At 40.4% G+C, this 26,229-nt stretch overlaps 3 protein-coding genes across 17 annotated transcripts in view; 1 reads left to right on the plus strand and 2 right to left on the minus strand.

Annotated features, from left to right (window-relative positions):
• The window catches only part of Tmem116 (transmembrane protein 116), a 187,816-nt gene that overhangs the window by 128,390 nt on the left and 33,197 nt on the right, over positions 1–26,229 (plus strand). The gene's annotated exons all lie outside the window — the stretch shown is intronic.
• On the minus strand, positions 1,614–9,479 carry LOC101705123 (disintegrin and metalloproteinase domain-containing protein 1a-like). Its single transcript, XM_004843776.4, is given in 4 exon segments — positions 1,614–2,797; positions 2,799–3,426; positions 3,429–3,838; positions 3,840–9,479. Coding segments are annotated over 4 exon segments (2,424 nt in total). The 5' UTR covers positions 4,760–9,479; the 3' UTR covers positions 1,614–2,331.
• Mapkapk5 (MAPK activated protein kinase 5) overlaps positions 9,678–26,229 on the minus strand; it is a 40,190-nt gene continuing 23,638 nt past the window's right edge. For 4 of the 12 annotated variants that reach the window (XM_004843775.4, XM_004843770.4, XM_021257458.2 and 1 more), the window contains 7 exons: positions 21,512–21,592; positions 18,887–19,074; positions 16,914–17,034; positions 13,488–13,618; positions 13,104–13,225; positions 12,026–12,130; positions 9,678–9,877 (listed from right to left, as the gene is read on the minus strand). In XM_004843775.4, coding sequence (XP_004843832.1) covers positions 9,777–9,877; positions 12,026–12,130; positions 13,104–13,225; positions 13,488–13,618; positions 16,914–17,034; positions 18,887–19,074; positions 21,512–21,592 — 849 coding nt within the window. In that variant the 3' untranslated portion in view covers positions 9,678–9,776. Of the gene's footprint in view, positions 9,878–12,025; positions 12,184–13,103; positions 13,226–13,487; positions 13,619–16,913; positions 17,035–18,886; positions 19,075–21,511; positions 21,593–26,229 lie in introns of those variants that run through there. The other 8 variants (XM_087198406.1, XM_087198409.1, XM_004843772.4 and 5 more) reach the window with 4 other exon arrangements.

The raw sequence follows: 26,229 nt of genomic DNA on the forward strand, positions 1-26,229 counted from the left end.
GTCAGGATGAACTCCGGGTTCACCAGTGATCTGACTTACATTTTAAAAGAATCACTCTGCCTACTGAGTAGAGAACAGGCTTCTAAAGGAGTCAGGGTGGAAGCACAAACCAGTTAATGATTTATGCAGTTGTCTAGAAAGGGAGTTGATAGTGACCTGCACTGCTATGGAGAGTTGAGGATGCTGGCAAGAGATCACATTCTAGATATGTGTTGAACATGGAGCCAAGAGAATTCGCCAGTGAACTGGATCTGTAGTGTTAAATTCTTTTAGAAAGGCTTTCTTTTCTGTTTTCAGGACAGAGCTCTGCCTTGGTAGTACACTTGCCTCACCGGACATGCCCTCTCTGACCTCCTTCCAGAATCTTAGTAACATGTACACGCAGAACATCCCGAGAGCTAAGTCCTCACCCAGTCCTCAGACCCCTTCTCTAGCAATACTTGTTCTCTAGGCAGTGTCGACCAGTCCCCTTGCTTGATATATCAGGTACACGTGGAAAGCTCTCAAATACACACTCCGGCTCACTCATCTCCTAAACTCCTGACCCAGTCATCTCACTGCCTAGAGAACATGCCGATTGAGTGTCCTGCAGGCATCTCACATACATACACCTAACACTTGTGCTTTCCACACTCACCTCCATCTCAGTAAATGGTAACTCCATTGTTATAGTTGCCCAGTGCAAAGTGCTAGAACCAGCCTTCTCTGCTGCTTTTCTGTCACTACTATAACTGCTCTATCAGCGAGTCCTCTTGGCCTTCCTCACAAAATCTAGATTCCAGGTTGTTTTCACCACTACTACTACCACTTCAACTACTTCCTAAATCTCCCAACATCTCTTGCTTGGCAGATCACAAGAATTGCTAGGGGCTCACTGCTTCTATAATCAATTTCCCACTTTGTGTGTGTGTGTGTGTGTCGGTACTGGGACTCAAACTCAGGACTTTGTACTTGCCAGGCAGGAGTGGCACCACTGAGCTAAATCCCCAGCAATTGCCCACTTTAAAGATACTTTAATCCATGACTGCTACACAATGCAGGAGTTTCTTGGTAGAAGTCAGTGTCTACTTGTGAGGCTTTTGTTTCAATAGTCACTAAGAAAGAGGCCACATTCTGGACAATGAAAAATGTTCCCCAGCCTGGCCTCGAACTTGCAGTGATCCTTCTACCTCAGCCTCCTGAGTGCTGAGATCACAGGTATATGCCACCATGCCCAGCTGGCTCTTTGGCCTGTCTTTTCTCATATACATGATGGAATTTTCACAAAGAACTGGGGAAGATTAAGACTTTAAATGTAAAATATTTAACGTAGTCCTTGGCACAGAAAAAGTAATATTATACTTGCTCTGTGCTTGCTTTACAGAGAAGTAACCACTACCTCAAAGTTCTGTTAAATATAGAGATGTTTCTATCAATATTTATAAGTATACAAAATATCAAATTCAATAGAAATAAACCAAGAGAAAATCAAATGAATACTTCAAACATGAACTCAGCATTGTGCCAGGAGTTCCTTGCCTAGGTTAGCTGCCCTTCCCCAGGCACTCAAGACTGGGTATGTTAGATGTCCATAGATCAGATCTAACCCCTTACAGAGAACCTCAAAACAAAGGAGCCTCAAGGACTAGGCTGCTTGTAGTCTGGAATGTTGCCTCATCTGCAGAAAGCCTTTTAATTGTTTGAAAAGTACTGATTATTTCATGAACAGAAACTGACAGAGCAAAACAGTGCATATAAAACAGGGGTAACACTGGTAACAAAACTGTAGTTATAACTGGGGTAACTCAGGTATAGCAGTGTAGGTACAGATAATACATTATGTCAGACAATGCAGATGGAAGATGGCATACCTTTTTTTGGTACCGGGGATCAAACTCAGGACTTTGTGCTGTGAGGCAGGCCCAGTGCCACTGAGCTAAATCCCTGGCCCAAGAAGATGGCATACTCTGAAGATCAGTTTCAGGTGACTCAAAATTGATACAAAACAGATAGCAGTGATTCATAAAAATAGCTTAATAAAATTGTTTCATGAAAAGTAAAAAAGCAACAATATACAATATTTTATGATTTCATATATGAAAATTAACCAATTTATATTGTTATATATATTTCAACATATATTAAAAGTAGAATAAATTCTTCCCCCACATCAGTATGATACAGTCCAGTCAAAGCCACTGCAGATGTAAATTGTTACTTCACATTTGGTTCTCTAAGGTGCTTTAATGTATTTGGCTTCATCCTCCATTAAAATTGTGACTCTGGGTTTTCGTGCCCTTCACTTGCTTCCTCTTTTGGTGCAGGCTTTTCTGGGGCTTTGAGTGGCAGAGCCTATGTGGGTGGTGGTGCCACCTCGGGTGGAGGGGCTTCCTGGGGTGGAGGTTCCGCCTCGGGTGGCGGTGCAGCCTTGGGTGGTGGTGCAGCCTCGGGTGGCGGGGCAGCCTCCGGTGGTGGTGCAGCCTCGGGTGGTGGTGCAGCCTCTGGTGGCGGGGCAGACAAGGGTGGCAGGGCACCCTCAGTTGACACCTCTGATGGGATTTCTGAAGAATCTTCTGATTCCTCTGACTTCTCTGATGTCACCAACTCCTCTATTTCAGACCAGAGGTAAGCAATTGCAAGTGGAGAACACAGTAAAATGAAAAGAAATGTAGGGATTATGAATATTATCACTTTGAAATTCATATTTCGAGCCTTAATAGTAAAATAAGGGCTATTGGTACTTAAAAGTATTTCAGGTACCTTAACAATAGGACCACTGTCCACACTACCCCCATATCCTGGATATCTATAGTCGGGGTGCAAAGCCATCATTACAATGGCAGTGTCTTAAATTGTTGCACACTCCATTCCCATGACACAGTAACTCTGAATCGCAGTCATGGTGGAGCACAGAATATTCAGTGCAGACGTAACCACTGCAAAATTTGTTTGGGGCACAGTAACTGCCATGTTCCACATCATCACCAGTAGTGTTATAGGCATCCATGCTCCAGTACCAGTCGTCTCCATGAGCAACCTGGATCACCGTATAATGCGACATCATTAGTGGCAGGGCTGGAACATCTGTACATAAAACTTTTCCACAAAATATATCATCACTGCTACACTTAATATATGCTGCATTAGCCGTAGTGGCTCGGCCACAGTTTCCAAACCAGCTCCCTTTGCTGTTCATTGACATGTAACAGGCTTCTGGGGCAGATCTTGCAGGATACCCATATAGATTTAGACACTGCCTGTCAGGGTACCTACACTGACCCTCAAAGCAATAGTAAATTCTGTCACACAGTGTGCCATCTTGTTTGTAACTGTGTGCGGGACATTCTGCAGAAATACCATCACAGTATTCTGAGAGGTCACACTCATGGTGAGCAAAACTACATACAACCCCCTCCTTTATGAAATTACACTTATCACAACAGGTCCATGACTACACCGTGCATGCTCCTTCAGTTTGCATGTTGGTTCACAGCATGGGTCACTGTGACAAGCAGAACCACAGTCACACTCCTCCGGGTCCTCCACCTCACCATTTCCACAACTGGCATCCCTGCGCCTGCGGCCTTTGTGCCGTGGCTTGTTAAATAGGCAGGCCCCTTTGTGTTCATGAAGGAAATGGTAGAAGTAGTCAGAGCTGCAGTTACTGAAGCCACTTTCTTTAGTGATATTTTCATGCATGAGGCAAAAGTGCTTATCTTTACAAACGCAGGCTGAGTGGTCGTGCTGAATACCTAGGTTGTGCCCAAGCTGGTGGACCATGAGTGCTGCAGACAGGAGGGCATCTTCATGTTGGAAAGCTTCGACAGCCGCTGCAAAACCACTTGAACAGGCTCCATTGAAATGCCTGGCCCGAGGTCTCTCCAGGATGATGCCCAACGATCATGTGGGCAACATCATGCCTCTCACGAGGGAAGAGCTCCTCTTGTCTCCAGCTATTGAAATTCCTGAGTGTAACTTGCAGGTCCCCCGGGACCTCTATCAGGTCCCCCTCCGTCCAAATCTCCATCCCAGCCAGCACCACCTCTGTGTTTATTCCTCGAGTAAAGATGTTGGCCAGAGCAATGACATCCACTACTCTCTGCACTGTCTCATTGACGTCACTGCGCCACATCTGGAACCGCTGGCTGTTGACCACAACAAACATCTCCACGTACTTGGTGTGTGACCACAAGTAGGACAGTGCCTGTAGATCGTGAGGCTTCCTGCCCTCTTGCTGCTGGCTGGCGGACACCGCTTGGCTGTCTCTGGGAGAGACACTACAGGGGACCGGAGCTTGCTGTGCCATGGTGTATAACGCGTGTTCAAACCGTTTGGAAGAGAGTGTGGGCTCAATGCCATAGGATGTTTTCTCCTTAATCAGGATGCCCCTGAGACCTGAACAGGTGTTGACAGAAACGAAAGAACCCGCCACTCCTTCTATGTAGCCTTCACAGTGACAGTCATGTGAGATGGAAGGAATTTCTTGCCCCAGGATGCCACTGTGGTAACTGTAGACTGGAAAGTCATTCACAAAATAGTCTCTCCTCACCTTCAGGTGAACCAGCTGCTCCTGGCCTTGCATAAGCAGCATATAAGATGTCTTTTCCACTGGCTCTTCGCTTCCCTTGACTGTCAGACTCTTGGGGATCACTATTTCATAGGAAGAGTATTGTACTGGTCCTATGCAGTACATGCTGGGCAGAAATATTACCAATAGCCTGAAAAACCCTAGGACAAAATATGAACGTCTTAGTACTGATCTTATCCTCCAGTTCCACATTTTGGGGTCCCAAATCTCAAACTTTATCTTAACTTCATCTTAACTTCCTCCAAGGCTACTTGCTTTTTGTATAAACAAGGTAGGATGATGGTAGAGTCTCTCAGCGATGCTGCCACCGATGTGGTCCAAATAAATCAGTTGATGATGCAGGTCTATGCCTGTCAGCAGCTGCTCTCTGACAAGTTCAGACTCAGGTATGTTATCTCCAGATCTGTGCTGGTTTCCTCAGGGGTGGTTCCTTTCCAACCATGAGTCTTAGGCCCTTCAGGCTGTTTCTATTCTTGCCTATCTCCTTCCTTACCTTTGGTAATACAGCAATTTCAACAGCAACAATTTTAGTGTTCCTTGGTAAATTACTTCGATGATCATGGAGAAATGAACGAAAGAGAAGACCTGTAGTGATTCAGCCAGTAGTTTAATGCACATAAATTATCATTTATTCTCCCCAGGCCACAGAACTCCTGATATTTCTTAATCTGGTCATTCTTCGAAACCCAACATTCTGAAGGGAGGCCAGGGGAGTAGAATAAGAATTCTCTAGGGATCTCTGAGGAAAGCAGAGTTCTCTGTTGGCCACTGCTTTTATTTTTCCCCTTTGTACAGTATTCAGGGTACTGTCCTTGGTTCAACCCTACTTTGTCCCTGACTTTTTTCCCTTTAAGAAATACTCTATGTAGATAGCCTTTGGATGTCCCCATTATCCTTTGCTCATGAGTGTAGACATCTTATATCTGCCTATAAATAAAATTCTTCTCTAAAAATCCTTTTCTTAAGGCACAGACATAAGTGTTAAATGAAATTATGTTCAGTGTGGAAATATATAAGGAATCAAAATTCAGTTCTCAACTCTTTCAATGTAATAAAATGTGGGATGAAAACAAACTGATTAATCAGTTTCCTAGTTACTATTTCATCAAGAAAATAAAAATGTGCTACAGGGACTGGGTATTTAACTCGTTGGTTCCACCGCCAGCCTCACAAGCACAAGGTCTGGAGTTCGATCCCTGGTACAAAAAAGGGGGGGGGGGCTACACAAAAACTCTAAAAATTTCATTTTTATAACTAAAATTGAACCATATTGTCTGGAAGTCCTTGGATTTGGTTTTTGATGTTAATTTCCTTGGTTGTGCTTAGCATTATACATTTTTTTTTTGGTACCGGGGATCAAACTCAGGTCCTTGCACTTGCAGGGCAGGCAGTGGAACCACTGAGCTAAATCCCCGACCCAGCATTATAAATTGTAAAGAAAAAAGCCCTGTCTACCAATTCCCTTCCCATTTATTCATTCTCCTGTGCATTCTAAGATTAACTAAAATAAGAGTCTACATCTTTTATCTTATATAAAAATAATTTTATATTATTTACAGCATAAAACTTTAAAAATACAGGGTAGACTATGATAATACCTGAAAATAGAGAAATGCCCTAATTCAGAAAAAAATCATATGGTACCATAAGATCTCAGATACATCATTATCTGTCTTCAACTAATAGTATTTAATTCCTGGTCCAAATACTGAAATATTTCATTAACATCTAGCAAACAAATTCATATTGTCATCATAAACCCATTTAAAAATGTATAGCAATGTGGCTTATGTAAGAGCAAACATCTTTAAATTATATATTTTGGAAAACATCAAAGATTTTAAGGTGTTTCCCTGTGCCTAACCAAAACAAGTAGGGAAAAAAATTAGATTAAGTCATTTAATGGAACAAAAAAATTAAGAATGGGAGAACACTCTACTTTTTAAATTAAATAATACATAATTAAGGGCCGGGGATTTAGCTCAGTGCTTCTGGCGCCTGCCTCGCAAGCACAAGGTCCCGAGTTTGATCCCCAGTACCAAAAAAAAAACAAAAACAAAACATAATTAAAATGAAATATCCAATTTTCCAATTCTCAAATTCAAACACATTTTGATAAATACACATGTGCACTGACACATAACATCTGACCTAAATCTTTTGATTTCTTTGATCAACAGTACCTACTAGTCAACTTCTACTTGTTCTTTCTTATATAAAATATAAGCAACAAGGCTGGGCATGGTGGTGCATGCCTGTAATCCCAGCACTCGGCAGGCTGACAGGAGGATCACTGCAAGTTTGAGGCCAGCCTGGGCTACATAGTTTAAGGCTAACCTGAACTACATAGCAAGACCCTGTCTCAAAAAAACAAAATAAAATAAAATAGCAACATAAACTTTTTAAAAAAGCAATTCCTATGTGTGTTTCAAGAAATAAATTTGTCAGGCATTCTCAATGGTCATAAAATGTAACAGCGAAAGACACATGTTGTTTTACATTAAGCAGACTTGTAACTGTGGAAAACTCTAAAGGTATTTGAGTGGCTAGTAACACTTTTAATAAGCAGGCTAGCAAATCTTTAGGAATCAAGGTTGATCGCTTCTTGGCCTTTTGGCTAAGATGAAGTGTAGAAATCAAGGTTGAAACCTACTATTGTAAGAACTAATCTTACAGTGTTTCCACAAGTATGGGTGTTAGAGAGACAGGCTATAGACCACTAGATATAATTTCATTTCGAGTTACATGTGGCTTTTGAATTGTTGGCAAGCCTGACTCATATGTTAATGTAGAATTTACTGTTAGCCTAGAAATATACAAACAAAACTCTTTGAAGACAACAGTGCGGGGCCTCTTAGGAGCTACTGTTTTCAAGGAACTATACAAGATAGGACCCATTTTTGAGTTACAACAGCTGAGGCATCCTCCAGTGTTTTTACAGACTTTAAGCATGCTCCTAGAAGTCTGGATATAGCTTTCATTTTGAAGGCCAGATGAATTTAGCCTGAAGTAACTGAAACATGGGCAACTGATGCTCAAAAAGGGAAGCATCATTTTGGATACTCTGACATCATGCCTAAAATTCACCACACCAAAGAAAAGACAATCATCCAAGCCTTTAGAATATACCTAATGATAAATTTGGCAAGTTAATTGTACATTGGGTATGCTATACAGGTCTTTAAGGAAGAGTAACAATGGTATTTATTGCCTTCCTCTCCCCATGTAATCCTGAACCTCCTTCCTAAGACAGAACATTACAGATGTTCGTATGTTAAGAAACAAGTAGTTTTCCCTGATTGCAAAAAATGATCTGCAAGATTGCCTTTTACGAAAAACCTTCATTCAACTCAGCTAAGTTTTCTGGTTGGTAAATGTAAAAATTTTTTTACTGCTTCAGATTTTGTTATCCGCTCTTCTTGCAGTGTTTACACTTATAACATCTATCAGTCACCTAAGATTAGTGAACCTCCCTTAAAAAAATACCTTGAATTGTATATTCTGCAAGGTAAAAGGGAATCAGTATAATAATGTTGTTTTGAGACAGGGTCTTGCTATGGAGTTTATTCTGGCCTTGAACTCACTATGTAGCCCAGGCTGGCCTCAAACTCATGGCAGGCCTCCTGCCTCAGCCTCCCAAGTGTTGGGATTACAAGAATCCACCACCACACCCAGTGACACCATGTGTTCTTTCTCCACCACCCCCCTTACCAGAGATCGAACTCAGGACCTTGAGCTTACAAGGGAGCTGCAGTGCCACTGAGCTACATCCCCAGCCCATCACCATGTGTTCTTTTTTTGGTTCTGGGGATCGAACTTGGGACCTTGCACTTGCAAGGCAGGCAGCAGAATCACTGAGCTAAATACCTGGCCCAACCATGTGTTCTTATCGTACATTCCCACAGTCAGTCTCACTCTCACACATAGGGGATGTACTAACCAAAATGGAGGGGTTAGAAAAGAAGTGAGTTCTATGTGTGATCAACTTTGATTAAAGAGATGGGATAAAACTGAATGACTCAGACTACTCATCCTGTTACCCTGTACCATGAACTGGAGTTTGCCTATTAGCTCTTCTTTGGTACCAGGGATCAAACTTGGGACCTTGCGCTTGTGAGGCAGACAGCGGAACCACTGAGCTAAATCCCCAATCCTATTAGCTATTCTATTTACCAACATCGGTACACACCAAATACTGCTTAAAAATTTTAAAAAAGTTGTGTCCATGTGTACAACAGAAAACTAGAATTTTTCAGTCAAAAAGCTATATTCTGGGCCAGAATGTAGAAAATAAATACAGCCCAGGAGATACCAGTAAGAAATTCAGGAAGAAACATTAGAGAGAAAAAGATTAGCTAAAAAAACTAGATAACTTTAGATGCTAATCTAATAGTAGTTTCTGTTATATATGACTTTCTCAGGGAAAGCATTCCAAAAAGTGAAGCAGGGGACAAAGGAAAATATGTGATAGAGCAGGTAAGGGATGAAGGGAAAGGGAGGCAACAAGTGAGAGACCTCAGGGAAGTGGAAAGGGAAGCTCTCATTAAACCTGTAAAGAATAAACCCAAAAGCAAAACCCATTAGATTTAAGAAATACATCAATACCCTTTTAGCAGATAAGATAAAAAGGAAATGTTTTCACTTTTCTCTGGGGAATTAGGTGCAAGAGAAATGACAGCAGAGCTCCCTGCCTCTTTTATTATCAGAACTGGCTCCTCAGGTCCCCAAGTGTGCATCCTGTGATCCTGTGAATTCCAGCAGATAGTCTCCAATGAGGGGTACACAAAAATTTCTTGGCACTAGAGCTAATCTACCAATAAAGTAGAAAGTAAATACACAGAGCAATTGAAACCAGATTCCACAATATTTGACTTTTCACTAAGCAGAAAGGTCAGTATAGTTGATCCTGTATCTACCTCTGGCAAGTTTTTGAATACTTTATTACAAATAAATGAATACTGTTTGACAATACCATCTGTCATCTTACAAATATAAGATTAAACAGTCCTAAAGCAATAGTATGTTTCTAAGAATTGAGCTTTTCTTAAAAACAATAATTATTCTATTAGTAAATCCTGTCCCTAAATCTATATAGCAACTTTAAACAATGTTGAAATTAAATTATGATTTATTAATTTACATAAAAATTACTTTATACATTAAGCAATATTTTTTCAAGTTGTTAAAAAAACAAAGTTTGAAGTTGTCATTATTGGGATTCATGGGAAGTGGTTTGCTCTTCTATCACCTGCTTCACAATTTCTGCCAGTTTTAGTCGATCTACTTTATCTGTGAATCCATGCCCTGAAACTCAAGAAAAAAACAAGGTCAGTTCTCAAACTTTAAGAGGTGATGGGCTTCGGACAGGTACCTAGTAAGGTACACTGTCCAGTCTCAAACTCACTCTTACCAATGTAGGAAAACCTCTGTATATTGACCAATAGCAATTTAGAGATTGACCCATTCCATTAACCTGGTAGTAAAAGCTCAAAATTCACTACAATAACAAAAAATCAAATCAGAGAGAGAGAGAGAGAGAGAGGGGTCTTTGTAATATGTATGTCTGATGAGGCACACATATCCAACATATATAAAGAACACATGTATAAGAAAGCTACACTCAATGGGTAAAAGACTTGAATAAGCACTCACAAAAGAGGAAATCTAAATGGTCAATGAACATCAGCACTACATACTAACAAGAATAGTTAGGCAACAGCAGGAGTTGATGTGGGTATGCGATAATTAGAGACCTCAAACACTGCTGGTGGGAGTTCGTTAACTCATACGACCACTTTAAAAAACTGGTGGCAGGGCTGGGGATTTAGCTCAGTGGTTTCGTCGCCTGCTGCGCAAGCGCAAGGACCTGAGTTCAATCCCCAGTACCAAAAAAACTGGTGGCATTGCCTGTTAAGGCCAAACAGATGAATAACCTTCATGGACTAGCAATTCTGATCTAGATATGTAAGAGAAATGAGTTCTCAGAATGTTGATCAAAAAACATAGACAAGATGTTTATACCTTTTCCTGATTAATAAAACCTAAAAACCCAAATATCCATTCGACAGTACAATGGATAAATATATACATATAATGAGAATCATCTGTTACACACAACAGTATGGATGGAACTCAACAGAATACTGACTAAAAGCAGCCAGATACAAGACTTGTCTGATTCTAGTTACATAAAATGCAAAACTAACGTATAGTGCTAGAAATCAGGATTGTGACTACCCTTGAGTAGAGAGAGCATATGTTTTACTGTATAACCTAGGTACTGGTTACAGGGGAGTGTTCACTTTGTGAAAATTCAATGAAAATGCACACTTTATGTGATCACTTTTTTAGATTGCTGATATATTTCAAATTTTTAAAAAAAAGAATTCCCAGGGAAGTTAATCTCTTCCAAGCAAGGTAATGGGCAGGCTCGTGCCCCATCCCCCTTCCCAACAGCACATACAAGAAACAAATTCAGTAATGAAGTCAGAGTTTGCTCCCTTCCCTAAACATCCTGGAGCTCTTCTAATGTAATGTACTAAATTGGAATGACAATACAGTAAGTCGCCAACTTATGAATGAATTCTGTTCTAGGAGAACGTTTGTAAGTCTGACAGAGCAAGTCTTATACACCTTTGACACAAATACACAATGTGTATTGCTTTGTGCTTCCTAGTTGTCTCCTCCACATCACCACTGCTTTTCCTCTTGCTTCTAGACATCTTGGACTCTGATTGAGCGCTGTACTACTGTAAACGATCGCACTGTACAGTAAGCATACAGTAGCACAACTGTGACAATGTCCAGCAGACATGTGAGCTAATTCTATGACTTGTTCACCTCTACAAATGTTTGTAATACAAGGTCCGTTCATATCTGTGAAAGTTCACAACTTGAATGGTCATAAGTTGGGGACTTACTGTATAAAAACCAGTTCAAAAAATGCTAATTTAAAGAAAAAAAAAGGAAATGTATCTCTCTACTTTGTTTGCCTAGGGAAGAAATTCAACCAGCAGCTGATCTGGCAAACTTCCTACTCTTTAGTGAAATGGCTCCTTTCTAATTAGCAGATCAGCAGGTTGAACTTCCTGGTACTTTGTCTTCTTTCTCCCCTTCACTGTGTGCTGTTCCTTAATAACCTGGTGAACACAGCCCAGGTATGTGGAAAGAATTCTGTGATTTGGGATTCGTTTGCTCAAGTGGTGTGTCATATGGACTCTCCAGTGTTGAATCTGCAGTGCATAATTCATTTGAATTCTAGAAAGTAAGTGAAAGGACCACATATCCACACATGCCTGGGAAGTTAGTGTAGGGCTAACCCCCCGTCAATATCCCACTCATTCTCCAACCTCACTTTATCTGAAAACACCCCCAGTTAGGGACCCAAAGAAATGTTACATATTCTAAAGATCATCACTTGTCTGCTTTCTGGAGGAAAGGAATGATTAAGGGCCCTACCATTCCAGCTGAAGCTTTGCAGGGTATCCCTTAGGAGTTTGCATTCCCGGTTATACTTCCAGGCCTCCAGCATTACTTCATTCAGCTTCTCATCTTCATTCTCTCCTATTGGTAAGGATGAAGAGGAAGTTGCATTTTTCCTGCAGCATCATGGGATTCTAGTGTCAGAGATGGAAGGACATGATGTCCAACTAGTTGAAAAATGATGACTAAATGTGCAAACCTTCGCCAGACACTGGCTTACTGCTAGTACCTACATTATATATCAACCACTTCTGGTCACTGAACTCTTCTACTCTGCCATACTCTCATAAATGCTCTAGTAGACTCAGAGCCTTTAGTGCTGGGTGATGAGCAATAGGATTTAGCAGACCCTATCACTGAGCAAAAATACCTGGCCATCCTAAGATCAAGAAAGGGAGGCTAAGGCTAAGTAGACCTTCTTTCTCCTCAATCATTCTTTGCTTTAAAAGGCTGAGACATATTACATGAGTTCTCTTAAAACCAAGGAATCTGGTAAGACATTTTCTGGCTTAATGTGTGAAGCATAATATTCATCAGTTGAGAATAGCTCCTCACATCACATCCCTTTGAGTGGAGAGAGAGAACACACATGGAAAGAAAGCTCTCGCTCCCAAGGAACCATGTACCAGTCACACTGCCTGTGCCTGTGCCTCACACAATAAAAAACACTAATTCTGAACTAGGATATTGTTCTCTTTATATTCACAAGCTAAATGTGGTATTGCATTCTGAAGACTGAACATGATGTTCACAGCGTGCAGCCTAATCTCGACTGTTTATATTTTCATTCTTCATCCTCCATTCTGTGCCCTCATTGTTAAGATAACACAATTAAGATGACACAAGCCCACAGGAAACCATAAAAACACAACTTACCACATTTCTGAATTCCCACTGTTCACTCTTTTTAGTGGACATAGACTAATTTATATAATGTATTTATTTTCTTATAAAACAAAGAAAACAGACAAGTCCAAATCAAACCACTCCTTTTGTTATATGCATATACACGTGCATGCCCACACACACACAGAGCATTAATAAATGGTGTGACCTTTACCAGCCTGGGGGAGAATACACTGAGCAATCACATCCCGAAGCTTTTCCAAGGCAACATTTGAATCCTCAGCTCCATTCTCATGGTCATGGATGTAAACACCATCCTTTGGCTTGGTGCTTTAAAAGTTTAGGGGAGAAGTAACAACAAAGTAAGAACCTCAAAACTCAACTCTAGACAGATATTAACTCTAAACACAAGGTAACAGAGTTTTCAGATAAATAACTATAGAATATGAACAGTTTCTGATGCTATTTAAAGATCTTATCCTTTCCATGCTCTTAAGAGGAAAAAAGAAAAAAAGGTAGACCCTGGCTGAGCTTTTACCACCCAGCACTCAACCATGCCAGCCATGAGAATCAAAGAAACAAGCTCAGTTACCCAAGTAACTTCCTCTTCCTCAGAATAGGGTTGTTCACTGAGTGGAGGGGTTTGAGGCTGACTTTCAGATCCTGGATTCTCATGTTGGCCAACTGCTCCGCATGAGCCTGCTGGATTCCTGCAACCACTGCCTAAAGGTAAACACTGCCATCAGTTTTTCACATTCATTTCTGGGTACCTAAAATGCCAATCTAAAAAGAAAAGCCCAAAGTATTCAAAAGACATTTTCACTCTTATGCTAATGATATACAAATTCTGATAAGCAGAGGATTTCCTGGATCATCAGGGGCACACTAGAACACTAGACCAACCAAAGGCCACACAACCACTAGGTCTTCCTCCTTGGCAATAGAAAGAAAAATATAAGAAATACTAACAAGGCTTGTGCTCACAGCCACTGATGAGAGCAAGTACCTCAGGGGAAAGGGTGATCAACTGCTGACCAAGAAGTTTTACAAGCTGACATTTTATTCACTGCCCCCACAGTGAATAAAACCCTGATGGTTCAAAACTCTGACCCTGGCCAAGCCCAAAGGCAGACCCTCATGAACTGAGACCATATCCCAATGGATAAGCCAGTCAATTAATTTACAATGAGAAATAACATTCATGGAGTCTGGAACTCTTGAAGTCTGTGCCTTTAAAACTAGTGTGTATTCTCACCATGGGCTGACCAAGATAGAAAGCCAAATAATTAGTAGGTTGTTTTGCAGGAATGAGATGTTCCCTTTTTCCAACTGTGAGGATGTATCAGGACAGATAAATAAAACCATACCTCACCTCTGATGGGTTAAGACTGGCAGAACTGATGAGTGGATAAAGATGTGGTTTTTTAATATAATGGAGTACTACTCTGCCATAAAGAAGGATGAGCTTTAAACATTTATAGCTAAATGGATGAACCTTGAGACCATATTCTTAAGTGAAATAAATCGGACACATATGTTTAAATACCACATTGTTTCTCTGGTGTGAGAAAACGAAAGTGGAAATAAGGACTGAGATGTATAATGGATGTTGGAAAATGGGAAGAAAGTGTTCCAGTGGGAAGGGGAACAAGGGAGGGAGAAAGGAAGGAAGTGACAAAGAAAAAAGTGAAAATAGAAGGAAAAAATGGAAACAAAGCTTTTGTACATAGGGAGGGGAGGGAGCTTGAGGGGGGAATGGGATAAAATAAAAAATAATTTTTTAAATTAAAAAACAAAGATTGTGGCAGAATGAATTTGATTTTTATTTTAATACCTCTATTTTATCTGAATTCTAACAACAAAATTTGACAACTTTTAAAAAGTAGTGAGGCCTGGCGGGGTGGCGCATGCCTATAATCCCAGCACTTGGGGGCCGAGGCAGGACTGCCAGTAATTTGAGACAGCAAGACCCTGTCTCAAAAAAAAAGTAGTGAGTGTTTTAATAACTTTAAAAAGTAGCAAGTTCTTTAGTGAGCTTGCAGTCAGCTTAGGAAGAACTCAAGCTCACTGAAGAATCCTGTGTACTCAGAGCCAGTCCTGGCTATACCCTTCTATACTCTCCCATCCATCTCCTCATCAGTAATGGCAGAACCAAAAAGATGGAAATACCTCAAGTTCATGCACTCAGGCTCCTAGGTAGGGCTTAGATAGATGCTACTTGACATCTGATACAAAGCCATTTTTCTATTAACATCCTGACCACATGATTTCTTTAGAAATGAGAATGCTCTGTCACATTACAGTGTCGTCCTCTAGGCCTAGGAATCCCTCTTTATCTTTAGGAAGATTCTCCATTTTCAGACTTTGCTTCATTACGTACTGATTTTTTTGTTGCTGTTGTTGTTCTTGTTGTTGTTGTTTTGGTACCAGGGATCGAACTTGGGTCCCTGCGCCTGCGAGGCAGGCGGCGGAACCACTGAGCTAAAATTACCTGGCCCATGTACTGATTTTTTAAGTAACTCCAAAAAGCAATGTTACTTCTTCATTTCTAAGATCTTAAGGCTCTTTCTCTCTTTTTTTTTTTTGGTGCTGGGGATTGAACTCAGGACCTTCAGCTTGCAAGGCAGGCACCGGAACCACTGAGCTAAATCTCCAGCCCTAAGATCTTAAGGAATGCCATACTATTACCTCCATGTAGCTGACAGCCAGGATCTACAAATTCTCTTGGACTTTGGACTGGCCATGTCATTTCTGGAAAACTGAGCACATTTAAACCAGGAAGATAACCACTCACAAATCAAAGAGATGGCAGGGAATTCTGTTACTTGCAGATCTCCTTTTTCTCCTATTCTCCTGCTAAAGTTAGCTTTTTTTCTTTTATTTTTGCTATTTACCTACTTTTTTTTCAAACATTAACTTCATCCCTTTTAAGTTGGTAATGCTTAAGTCTGTGCCACTACCTTGACCTCTCAGCCACTCTTGTCCCATAGTACACGTCTCATTCATTTCAATATCCCTCTGCTACCTCAGTCAATATCTAAAGCCTATAAGACTACCTTACCCAAAGTAGCCTCCTTCCTGATTTCCCTGTTTACCAGTCGTATCACCATCTAAACCAGTCACTATCACCTTACATCTATTTATCATTAAAAATTAGATATTTTTCATCATAGATACTGGGCCTATCACTACCTCTATTTCTCTGTTCCCCAGAGCCACCCTTTAAACTTCTAGGCCACTGCAAAGGTAATAACTTGGCAAGTCTGCAAGTCTGACCAACCATGACCATTCCTAAATACATTCCCAGTAGCAAAACTCTTCTCAAAAATCCACATGGCCTCTCAGCTGCACCCCACTGAGACTTAAACCCACTGTCTACTTGCAAGGCCTGGTCCTGCCATACCTGTCTCACTGCCTGTTCATTAGTGAGAAATTTATTTTAGGACATTTTAGTCTCTATTTTTTTGCTTATGTTCTTCATTACACATGGGCACTTGCACAGTCTACTGAAACTCCTCCAGGACAACTCGTGCCTGAACCTGTGAAAGAGCTTAGAAGCTGCTACACAGTAGTTAATAAGTGTGAGGATTTTTTCACTGGGCAAATTACACCCCTTCTGGAAGTATTTTTTTTTCTGAATTCCCATTACACTCACAGAAAATTTAACCTGCAAAGTTTCTGTGTCTGAAATGTTCCCTCTTTGTGTGTACTGGCCTTAAGTTCCTACCAGTTTTGCATAAGGAAAGGGTGTCTTACACTGCCTAGTGTTCTCCCCCAAAACCACAGCATAAATATGCAGAATATTCCTTTGAGTTTTCCATTAGTGCATATTTTCCAGACTCTGATCTGGTTTTTTATGGAAAGAAGTTATTTTCTGTTTTTCAGGAAACCAGAGATGTTCCTCTGAGAAAGACCGTGTGTTCTCCATTGTTTTGCATTTAACCTCTTACTGAGTCAAGCCCCAGCTTTCCTTCTCAGTGCAGCCTTTTCAGCCAACAAAATAAGCATCATTCAAAACCTTATCCATCATCAGCTGAGCAGAGGGTAGCACATTATCAAGGGCCTCAGTCGAGTTGAGCCAGGGGTGGTCCAACACTCCCTCAATGGTGAGTCTTTCCTCCGGTTTGACCTTCAGGAGCCTGTGGAGAAAAGAACAGGCTGCCATGCACAGATGCCCTACAAGGAAGCACAGGGAGTTCCAGGGTGTGGCTCCCACCAGTTCTAAATTCTTTTGACTTTTTTTTTTCTTAAGCTTCTTCTGACTTTCCACCAACTCCTGCGGGCCTATGCCTTCTCCCTGAAGGGCAAAAAAAGGATTCTACATCCCAACCCTTTGTTGTGAGGATACTGTGTCTTGAGGTGGTGCACTCTGTACTAGACAGAGATAAAAGGAGCATAAAAAGGCTTAATCCAATGATATTTCAAACTGAGTTCTAGGGTTCATTACAGTAATTTTAAATGGTTTATAGTTCCTGAAACCTTGAATCTCCATATTGAGATTTCTAAAAACAAGGGGTTCTAAGTTACAAAGAAATTCAAAGTGCTCTTAGTTAATAGTGGTGGCAAAATTAGTTGAGAGGTCATATCATCATGTGGCAGGACATGTGCCTCTCCTTACTGCAAACATTCAAAAACTAAAAATCAAGTCTCTGAGAAGGAGTTGGCATCTCTTCTAAGCCTAACATATTGTTTATCGTCTGCTTTTTGATAAAACTTCTTTACCTCTTGTTTATTCAGGCTAACAAAATTCCTAACTCACCTTACCATGTTCCCTGAGCTCTCTGCAGCACCATCTCCTTCCAACTACATATCCTCCCAATCCAAGTGTCAGAGTCAGGACCACAAGTCTAACTGCTCTTTCAGCTACTCTGCAAACTTCCGGGTCATTCTGAACAAACAGCTTCAAATTTCTAAAACAAAGATTATTTAGAAAAGAATCACAAATTCAAAGGAAGATAATGAATACTGCTCTACGAAAAGGAAATATATTCTACAGAAAACTGGCAAAGAACCAGAGAGGACATTAAAGATTTAAAGAGTTGGACATAAAGCATGGAAATAGCATGTCAAGACATATGAGGATTCCAACATTGTCCCCACTCTCCTAAAAAATTTTACTGGTATACTTTAGAAAATAGTACCTCTTTCTAGTTCCTGGTTTTTTCCTAAAGGACAAGCTCACTTTTGAAAGGGAGTAATCTCCACAGAGAAACAGCTGTAGTGTCATAACACAGCCTCTGAGTACTGTCCCTTTAATGCTTAACAGACCAACTAAAGGAGATACTACTCAGTGAATTCAAGCAGTATGAATAAAAGAACCAAGTTGGGCAGAAAAAATAAATATATTTCAAAGTTAGTAGTGGTTTCTTTTTTTTGGTACCGGGGATCAAACTCGGGTCCTTGCAGTACTGGTTTCTTTAATACTCCCAATACCAAGTCTGTGAGACTCTCGCTCATCCATTCAGTAGCCCAAATTCTTAACTAAATCTTCCCAGTTTAATAGGTATCAGAGCAACCAACTCTCACTGGGAAGACTGGAGAGTGGGTTCCAGAGCTAACATAACCACACACTATAACAGCATCCAAGAAATGAAAAGCCAAACATGTCATTGTCATCTTAGCTCCCCAGTCCAGTTCCTGGCAACAGATCCCTCCCCAGTGGTTGGCCTACACACAAGAAGATGGGCATATCAAGAGGTTTGCCACCTTGGGCCTTAAGTTAATTCCCACAGAGACTGGTTAAAGAGAGACCCAGGTTTGCAATTTCAGGAGCAAAGTCTAGGGGTGCAACAAGAGGAAGAAAAGCTCCATATTTCCTGAAGTGTGGAAACTCAGGACTCTCACTTTGGGTTAAAGAGATGATTTTTGTGATACTAAAACAAGAAGGAGCCTAACCAGAAAAACAAATTACTTCTCTCTACCCAATATTTCCTTGGGCCCTAACACCTTGAAGCCTTCTTATCTTCCCCACTCAGCAGCCCAGGGACTTACTTCCTCACAACATCTTTGGCCATCTCTGAGATCTGACTCCACTCTTCTTCAGGAAACTCGAAACTGCCTGTCATAATCTTTCTCCGCATATCCTTCGGGATAGTCCGGCTATGATGTTTGGAATAAAAAGGAGGGTATCCACACAGCATCACATAGATAATCACCCCTAGAGACCATAAGTCACAGCTCTGAAAACAAACAAACAAAAAAATGGTTACTCACAGCAGAGCCAGAACCCCAAAATAAGGCTCAGGAATAACCCTAAAATACATAAGCTGATACCTCCAAAAATCACTTACCAGAGTTAGAACGATTTTGGGACATCTTAGGAAACCTAACCTTTCTCTGTTTTGGAGGTAGTGGTATTGAACCAGGACATCACTGAGCCACTTGCCAGTAAGCTACATCCTTTTTATTTTTTATTCTGAGACACAGTCTAAGTTGTACAGGCTGCATTGAACTTGCAATCCTCGTGCCTCAGCCTCCCAAACAGCTGAGATTATAGGCATGGACTACTATGCTCAGCATTTTCTTTTCTTCTCTTTTTTGAGACAGGGTCTTGTTGTATAGTCCAGGTTGGCCTTGGACTCAGTATGTAGCCCAGAAGCCTTGGCCTTGAACTCTTGGGAATCCTCCTGCTTTGGTCTCCCAAGTGCTGGGATTAGAGGCATGTACCACCACATCTGGCTCCTCGTATTTTTTATATGCCACCAACACTGTATAAATCATCACACTAAGCCAGTCTGAGGTAAAATGGTCACCTTTTTTCTCAATGCTTGAGCCCAAGCTCTTATCTGATCCTTAAGTACAGGTGTAGGATACTGTGCTCCCAGCCAGAGAAGAAACAGATATAAACCAGCTGGCTATGAAACATGTATTGTATCAATGTAGGTAGAGTTAAGGGTTCAGGAAAAAGGCAGCTAAGATACATATAGATTGACCCCATAATACAGCACAACCCATTCGATAAGGTCCAAAGACATTTGACACAGAGTGGGGAGAAGCACTGAAAGGAAGAACAGGACATCTAAAAACATTCCTTTGGCCATAAAGGACTCAGCCCATTTGCAAAACCTTATGTCCCTAAGGGAAGATGTTGTAAAACAAAGAAAATTACCATCAACTACCATGTCAGTAGTTATTAAGGTGACTATGTCTATAATCACTGCATGACAATTAATCAAGTAAGAATCCCTAAATGTAGTTAAATGCAGCTCTGTCTGCCTTGGAAAATGGGTTTAATTATGGGACAGGAGAGGTATCTGCCTGAGAAGGGCACCCCACTGAGCTTGCCACTGGGACCACATGCTCCTCTTCAACCACAGCTGTGTGCTTCTTGGAAAGAAGCCTGAAAAATGGTGTCTCAAGTACTTTCACCCATGTTTTGGCATCACACAAGTGAATGTGGACACTATGATGCATGCACATTATTATAAAATCACAGAGGTGAAAAGGGTTCTTTAAAATGACCAAAATCAAGCCAGACATAATTGATCATGCTTGCAACCCCAGCACCCTGGGAGGTGAGGCAGAAGATTTCAGTTCAAGCCTGGCCTGGACAACTTAGCAAGACCCTGCCTCAAAATCTTTTTTTTTTTTTTTTTGATACCAGGGATCGAACTTGGGTCCTTGAGCTTGCAAGGCAGGCAGCGGAACCACTGAGCTAAATCCCCAGCTCTCAAAATCTTTTTTAAAAGTTTAAAGGGGTTTGGAATACAGCTCAGTGTAAAGGCCTTGGGGTTTGACCCCCAGTACCACATAAAGAAAAGAAAGAATGGGAGAGGAACAGGATGAAAAAGGGAATTAAGATGTGTTATGTACATGTATCAACTCCACACAAAGAATGTTAACAGTATGTACTGCAAACATGTACTAAAAAAAAGAGCAGGGGAGCCAGAGCAGGTCTCCCAGCCTGCTTACCATACTCAGCTCCTTCTCTGTCGTCCATATTCCTTAAGTTCCCAAGTAGCATCATTTTTTCTAATCTATTCAGCAACTCCAGGACCTGTTTTCAGAGGCCCTAAACCCTAAAACTCTTGTGCTTTAAAATAGAGATGCTTGATATGTGGGCAACAGATGAGAAACTATAGTACCAAGTAACATCTGAGAGCAACTGCTGTGTACAGGACACTGTGGACACTAGGTTTTGTTTTTTGTCTTTGTTTTGAAACAAGATCTTGCTATGTAGCCCAGGCTGACCGTGAACTTGCAATCCATCTTCAGGACAGTTTTAAATTGGGTATTTTATGAGCTAAGAAAGAATGGTATCACAAGTAACTAGAGTGTTCTAGATTTGGTATCTCAGAAATGGCCTCTACTTCCAAAAGTAAGCCAACTATATCTTTTTAATGTAGTCAGTAGATTCTACAGCCAGTCAAATAACCTAACAGGGTGGCCATAGCCCTTGGTTCCTGCTCCAAAAGTTAAGTAGGTAAGGACATTTCTCCTTTTATCAGACAAAAGTGTGAATCCCAAACAGCTTTCTTATATCTGGCTGTTTCCAGTCTTTTGAGCTGAAATGTTAAGCATTAAGATTGTACATGGCTGCAGTCTCAGAGAGCTACAAACACCTCACAAGAAGAGCGGGGTTATATTCTCAGGATGAAGCTACATATCTTTACCTACCTTGTTGTAAGTGTAGGGTGTTGGCGAGGTAGGTATGATACCAGACTTCTCTTTTTGATGCCTTCTCTGTGCCTCCAGTACCTGTCAACAGTCAAATCAAGAAGGATAATTTACTGAAAATCATACCACCAATATTCTGCAACCTGAGACAGACTACTGGAAGGCTGAAAAGGAACTGGCACTTAACAGTTGAAAAATAGTTCCACATCAACACAACACTTTCACAAACCTTTTTTCTTCCTATAACTAGTAATTTATCAATCAGTGGACTTGGCTAGGTCACAAATATAAAGAGCAAGTCCTCTTATCCCCCAAAAAGGAGATTTATCTCTTTTTCCTGCCCATTAAGGATCTGGGCTCTGCCCACTGTGTCTACCCGTAACAGCAGAGAATCACTCTGAAGTGGACATTTTTCTTCTTCTTTTGTTTTGGGTTTGTTATTTTCTTGATTGTTTCTTCTTGTTTTTATATGAATGTGAACTTTGTTTCTAATTTTCTTGTTGTTGTTCTCTTCTTTCTGTTTTTTCCTTCTCCTTCCCTCCTGTCTTCACCAGTTTCCTGAACTTCAAGTAATCTTCCTTTGTCCTCCCACCTTGCTTCTAATCTCTTTCTCTTCTTCTATTTCTCTATTTTCTCCCAATCCCTTTTAAATTTTCTTGCCTGAGGGTAAAATTGCCATATTGAGGGCATATTTACTGTATATAATTTTCTGGGTTTAGATTTTGTTATATAACCATAAATATAGCATACAATTAAAGGTGGCAAATTAATAGTTACCACAGTTTGTCATTTTCTACCCTGTGTTTGTTTTTTTTGGTACTGGGGATCGAACTTGGGTCCTTGTGCTTGCACAGCAGGTGGCGAAACCACTGAGCTAAATCCGCCCCCCTTCTACCCTGTGTTTGATGCTATTGTTATGCTGATTGTACCATTTTAGCCAAGGTAACAATTGTTCTGATCAAATATTCTTCTTGGTATGCCAAGACTGAGATTGCCAAATGGTTATAAACAATAGTATAGGCCAGTGCCAAAGAACCAGGAGCTAGGCCAAATAGGCAGCAACTTCTTATCCCCAATAAATCGAAGAGGTAGGATCCTGCAACAGATTCAAAGCCGAAAAGCCTTAAAAACCTGGAAGACATCTCTGGAAAGTAGTCACTTCTTAAAGGTTCTAAATACTAGCAATAAAGCTACCTGTCATAAGCAATTTACAGGCATCAGCCCAGGAATTAAAGTTAAAAAAAGAAAAAGAAAATGAGAAGACACTTAAGCAAGATGCAACCCCAGACCTCTAGCTCACCAAAGGCAAACCCACAGGGCAATGAGGTGGAACAATTTGAAAGCCACCCATCTGGACTCTCTGAACTGGTAACAGTGGAAGTAACAAAGCATGTGAATGAGGCTCTAGAAAAAAAAAAAATTAAATCAGAAATAATCTCTCAGATACCTACAAAAATGGTGAGCATGATGAAAGCCATGGCTAGTGACTAGATTTTTAACAACAGAGGAGCTTAGGAAAATGACGGAAACCATGAACACCCAACAAAGCAAAGAAATGGAATCCATGAAACAGATTCAAACAGATATCCAGAGATTAAAAATTCCATTGAAAGTATATGCAGGAGAATGTGAGGACACAATATCAGATACAGAAGACAGAATTTTGGTTAGCTTTCAAGAAAAGAAAGACTTCTTAAAAATAGCAAGGGACCAAGAAAAATCAATCCAAGAGCTGCTACATGATGCAAAGAATGATATAAAATTGATTGGAGTAAGGGGCCAGGGATTTCACTCAGTGGTTCCACCACCTGCCTCGCAAGCACAAGGTCCTGAGTTCGATCCCAGGTACAAAAAAAAAAGATTGACTGGAGTAAATGAAAAAGCAGGAGACAGCAGAGAGGACATAAAAAACCTGTTCACAGAAGTAATGGCAAAAGACTTCCCAAGCATAGAAAAAGAATTTGACATACAGTAAGTGAGGCATATAGAACTTCAGTTAGCCATGATCAAACAAATCTATACCAAGGCATATAATAGTCAAGATTCCAGAAATTCAACATAAGAACAGAATATTAGAAAAAAGAAACAAATCACTTATACAGAAAAGCCCATCAGCGAAAAAGATGAAGCCACAACAGACCCAGCAGAAATCCAGAAGATCATCAATATCTACTTCGAGAACCTGTACTCTAATAAAATGGAAAACACAGAAGAAATGGACAGATTCCTAGATACATAAGAATTGCCAAAGTTAACTGAAGAAGATATGGAAATTCTAAACACCCCAATTACAATGGGTGAAATTGAAAATGTAATAAAAAATTTACCAACAAAGAAAAGCCCAAGTCCTGATGGCTTCACTGCTGAATTCTATAAGACATTTAAAGAAGAACTATCGCCATTACTCTTTAAACTCATCAAGGAAATTGAAAGGGAAGCATGGCTTCCAAATTCATTCCTGGAAGCAAGTATTACTTTGATTCCAAAACCAGGGAAAGACCCAACCCAAAAAGAGAACTACAGGCCAATCTCTCTAAAGAACATAGATGCAAAAATCCTCAACAAGATACTGGCAAACAGAATACAGAGGGTCATCAAGAAGATCATACACCCTGACCAAGTCGGATTTATCCCAAGGATGCAAGGATGGTTCAGCATTTGTAAATCAATATATGTAATACACTATATTAACAGAGTCAAGTACAAAAACTATATGATCATCTCAACACATGCAGAAAAGGCATTCAACAAAATCCAACACCCATTCATGCTAAAAACCCTACGGATATTTGGAACAGAAGGTCTTTATCTCAACCTGATTAAGGCTGTTTATGAAAAACCAACAGCCAACATCATACGAAATGGTCAAAAACTAAAAACTTTCACACTAAAATCAGGAACACGACAAGAATCCCTACTATCACCACTCCTGTTCAATATAGTTCTGGAAACAGCCACAGCAATTAGAAAAGAGAAAGAAATAAAAGGAATAAACATAGGAAAGGAAGAAGTTAAACTGTCATTATTTGCTGATGATGATACTTTACATAGAAGACCCAAAAAGCTCAGCCAAAAGACTTCTAGACTTAATTGACAGATTCAGTACAGTAGCTGGATATAAGGTCAACACTCAAAAAACAATAGCCTTCTTATACACAAATAGCAGACTCACTGAGAGAGAAATTAGGGAAACAATTCCTTTTACAATAGCATCCAAAAAAATGAAATATCTAGGAATCAACCTAACAAAGGAAGCAAAAGACCTCTACACTGAAAGCTACAGCATTCTGAAAAAGGAGATGGAGGAGGATATAGGAAAATGGAAAGACATCCCTTGTTCCTGGGTAGGAAGAACCAATATAGTGAAAATGGCCATACTTCTAAAACTACTATATAGATTTAATGCAATGCCGATTGAAATTCCAACAATATACTTCACAGAACTAGAGAAAACAATCCAAAAATTCATTTGGAACCAGAAGAGACCTAGAATAGCAAAAGCAATTCTAGGCAACAGAGACATGGCTAGGGATATCACAATCCCAACTTGAAACTATACTACAAAGCTACTGTGATAAAAACAGCATGGTACTGGGAAAAAAACAGACCCAAGGATCAGTGGAATAGATTAGAAGATGCAGAAACAACTCCAGACATACTCAGCCACCTCATCTTTGACAAAGGAGCCAACCACCCTCATTGGAGGAAAGATAGCCTATTTAATAAATGGTGTTGGAAAAACTGGCTTTCAACCTGCCAAAGAGTAAAACTAGACCCATACCTACCACCATGCACTAAACTAAGACTGGTGTGGATTAAAGATCTAAATATTAAGACAGAAACACTAAACTTGCTGGAAGATAAGTTAGGTAGAACTCTTGAAGACATTGGCATAGGAAAAGACTTCATGAACAAAACCTCAGTAGCATGGGAACTAGCACAAAGAATCAACAACTGGGATCTCATCTTATTAAAAAGCTTCTGCACTGCAAGAGAAACCACCAGCAGAGCTTAGAGACAACCTACAATGTGGGAAAAAACTTTTAGCAGCTGTACCTTAGATGAAGGACTACTATCTACAATATATAAAGAACTGAAAAAAATCAGACACCCTCAAATTCAAAGACCCAATTCAAAAATGGGCATCTGAAATGAACAGACATTTCTCAGACAAAGAAGTAAAGCAGCAAATAAGCATATGAAAAAATGTTCAACATCACTGGTCATTCAAGAGATGCAGATGAAAACAACACTGAGATTCCACCTCACCCCAGAAAGAATGTCTGCTATCAAGAAATCAACCAATAACCAATGCTGGTGGGGGTGTGGGGAGAAGAAAGGAACCCTTCTCCATTGTTGATGGGAGTGCAGACTGGTGTAACCACTGTGGAAATCACTATGGAGATTCCTCAAAGAACAAGGACTAGAGGTCCCATTTGACCCAGCTATTCCCCTGCTGGGTATCTTCCCCCAAAGAATTAAAAGAATCATACCACAGTGATATATGTGCACCCATGTTTATAGTGGCACAGTTCATAACAGCTAAAGCTTGGAAACAGCCCAAGTGCCCATCAACTGGAAACTGGATAAAGAAGATGTGTTTTTTTCATAAAATGGAGTACTACTCAGCCATAAAGAACGAGAAGCTAGAAACATTTATAGCTAAATGGATGCATACTGGGGCCATACTCTTAAGTGAAATAAAGAGGACACACAAG

The sequence above is a fragment of the Heterocephalus glaber genome, unplaced genomic scaffold (genome assembly GCF_053883595.1).
Source record: "Heterocephalus glaber isolate CG9 unplaced genomic scaffold, H.glaber_assembly_v1.0 deba00001687, whole genome shotgun sequence".
Taxonomy (NCBI): Eukaryota; Metazoa; Chordata; class Mammalia; order Rodentia; family Bathyergidae; genus Heterocephalus; species Heterocephalus glaber.